At 35.0% G+C, this 1,489-nt stretch overlaps 1 protein-coding gene across 1 annotated transcript in view; it reads left to right on the top strand.

Annotated features, from left to right (window-relative positions):
* Nucleotides 1-603: 603 nt before the first annotated feature.
* The window catches only part of LOC104490869 (brain-specific angiogenesis inhibitor 3-like), a gene marked incomplete at both ends in the record, with an annotated part of 52,313 nt that continues 51,427 nt past the window's right edge, over nt 604-1,489 (top strand). The window contains one exon of the mRNA XM_010133217.1: nt 604-714. Within this exon, the coding sequence (XP_010131519.1) occupies nt 604-714 (111 nt within the window). The remainder of the gene's footprint in view (nt 715-1,489) is intronic.

Here is a 1,489-nt window from a genome sequence, read left to right as displayed (position 1 = left end):
GCAAAATATAACCTATAGTTTTTATAACTGAGAGGCTTTGGAAAGGAAAGAGTTCACAAGCTGTTGTTCTGCTGGATTCAGCCTGGAAATTAATCAGTTCATTGGCTAAATTATTATTATTTTGTATTGCCACCATTCCCAAAGATGACTCTTTATCTCTGCTGAAGGCTTTGTCAGCCTGAAAGATGAGGAGAAATAGAAGTCCTCTGGAGGAGCAGCAGGCTCTGCTGTAGAACAGCAATGTCTAACACTGTCATAATAATTTTCTGGTGTGCTTTACACTGAATCAAAATACAGGAATAAAATGTCTGCATTTGAATAATTGCTTTTGTCCTGTGTCATACAGCTGATTTATAATATGTGTCACTACATTGAATGTTGGTTCGTACAATAAAATCATGTTCGAAAATTTGCAGACACCACTTTAAGTATTTATTAAAAGCTGAGTTTAGCAAAGTTAAGTTGATGTTAACTGCCGTGACCAATTTCCTGATTCTTACCAGCAACTTCCAGGTACGTTTAGGAACATATTGCATGAGACAGTATGTGACTTTTGAGAAATGTCTACACACAAGCTTTCATAAACCTTTATTCTGTCTTTAGAATTTGGAATGATGGGAGATCATACAATTAAAAGTCAGCGACCTCGATCTGTTCATGAGAAAAGGGTCCCTCAGGAACAAGCTGATGCTGCTAAATTTATGGCACAAACTGGTAATACATCAGTTACATTTTTCTATTTACTGTTGTTAATTTTAGCGAAATCACTGCATGTTTCCATAATCTTTTGCTGCATATTTGTCAGTTTTCTAAGCTGATAATTTTTTTGAGTCATTTTTTTTTTCACCAGTTAAAGTCCATAAATAAAGTAGCTGAGAATTAGGTAGATCGTGAAGAACCATGCACTATCAGTGTGCGTGCTGAATCATTTGGTGTCAGCATGAATTTCTTTAACAGTAAAGGCAGTCTAACATGTACAAGACACAGGACAGCTTACTGTGAAATACTAACTTTTTTTCAAAGAAGTTGTGAAGAACATGCTTCAGAATCTATTTGTAAATAGACTAAGGTCTAATCCCAGCTTTAGGCATTTATAAAATTAATTAATTACTAGGGAGAATTTAATGTGCATACGTGCAATATTTACTGTCTTTGGTCCAGCACAACACTCTGTTCTCTAGTTTCCAGATTCATAATTGCTAATTGGATGTGCAAATTATCTAGCAGTTTTTCCTCTAAAACCTATTTGCTAGTTTTGTTTGAGGAACTTCATCTTTAGATAAAAATACCAAAATGATATTACGAACATAGAGCTGACGTAATTTAAAAAAAAAAAAAAGCCTGTTTACCAACAGTTACCACAGCTGCCTTTGAGGCCAATGATAAAACTTCAGTGATGAGTTGACTTAAGCTCTCATACTGCCCATTTTGACATCAGTAATGATCTATGTATCTGTTGGTAAAAGCTAACTCCTTAACAGTTCCCTAC

The sequence above is a fragment of the Buceros rhinoceros genome, unplaced genomic scaffold (assembly GCF_000710305.1).
Source record: "Buceros rhinoceros silvestris isolate BGI_N320 unplaced genomic scaffold, ASM71030v1 scaffold4743, whole genome shotgun sequence".
Taxonomy (NCBI): domain Eukaryota; kingdom Metazoa; phylum Chordata; class Aves; order Bucerotiformes; family Bucerotidae; genus Buceros; species Buceros rhinoceros.
This window is presented reverse-complemented; position numbering and strand designations above follow the sequence as displayed.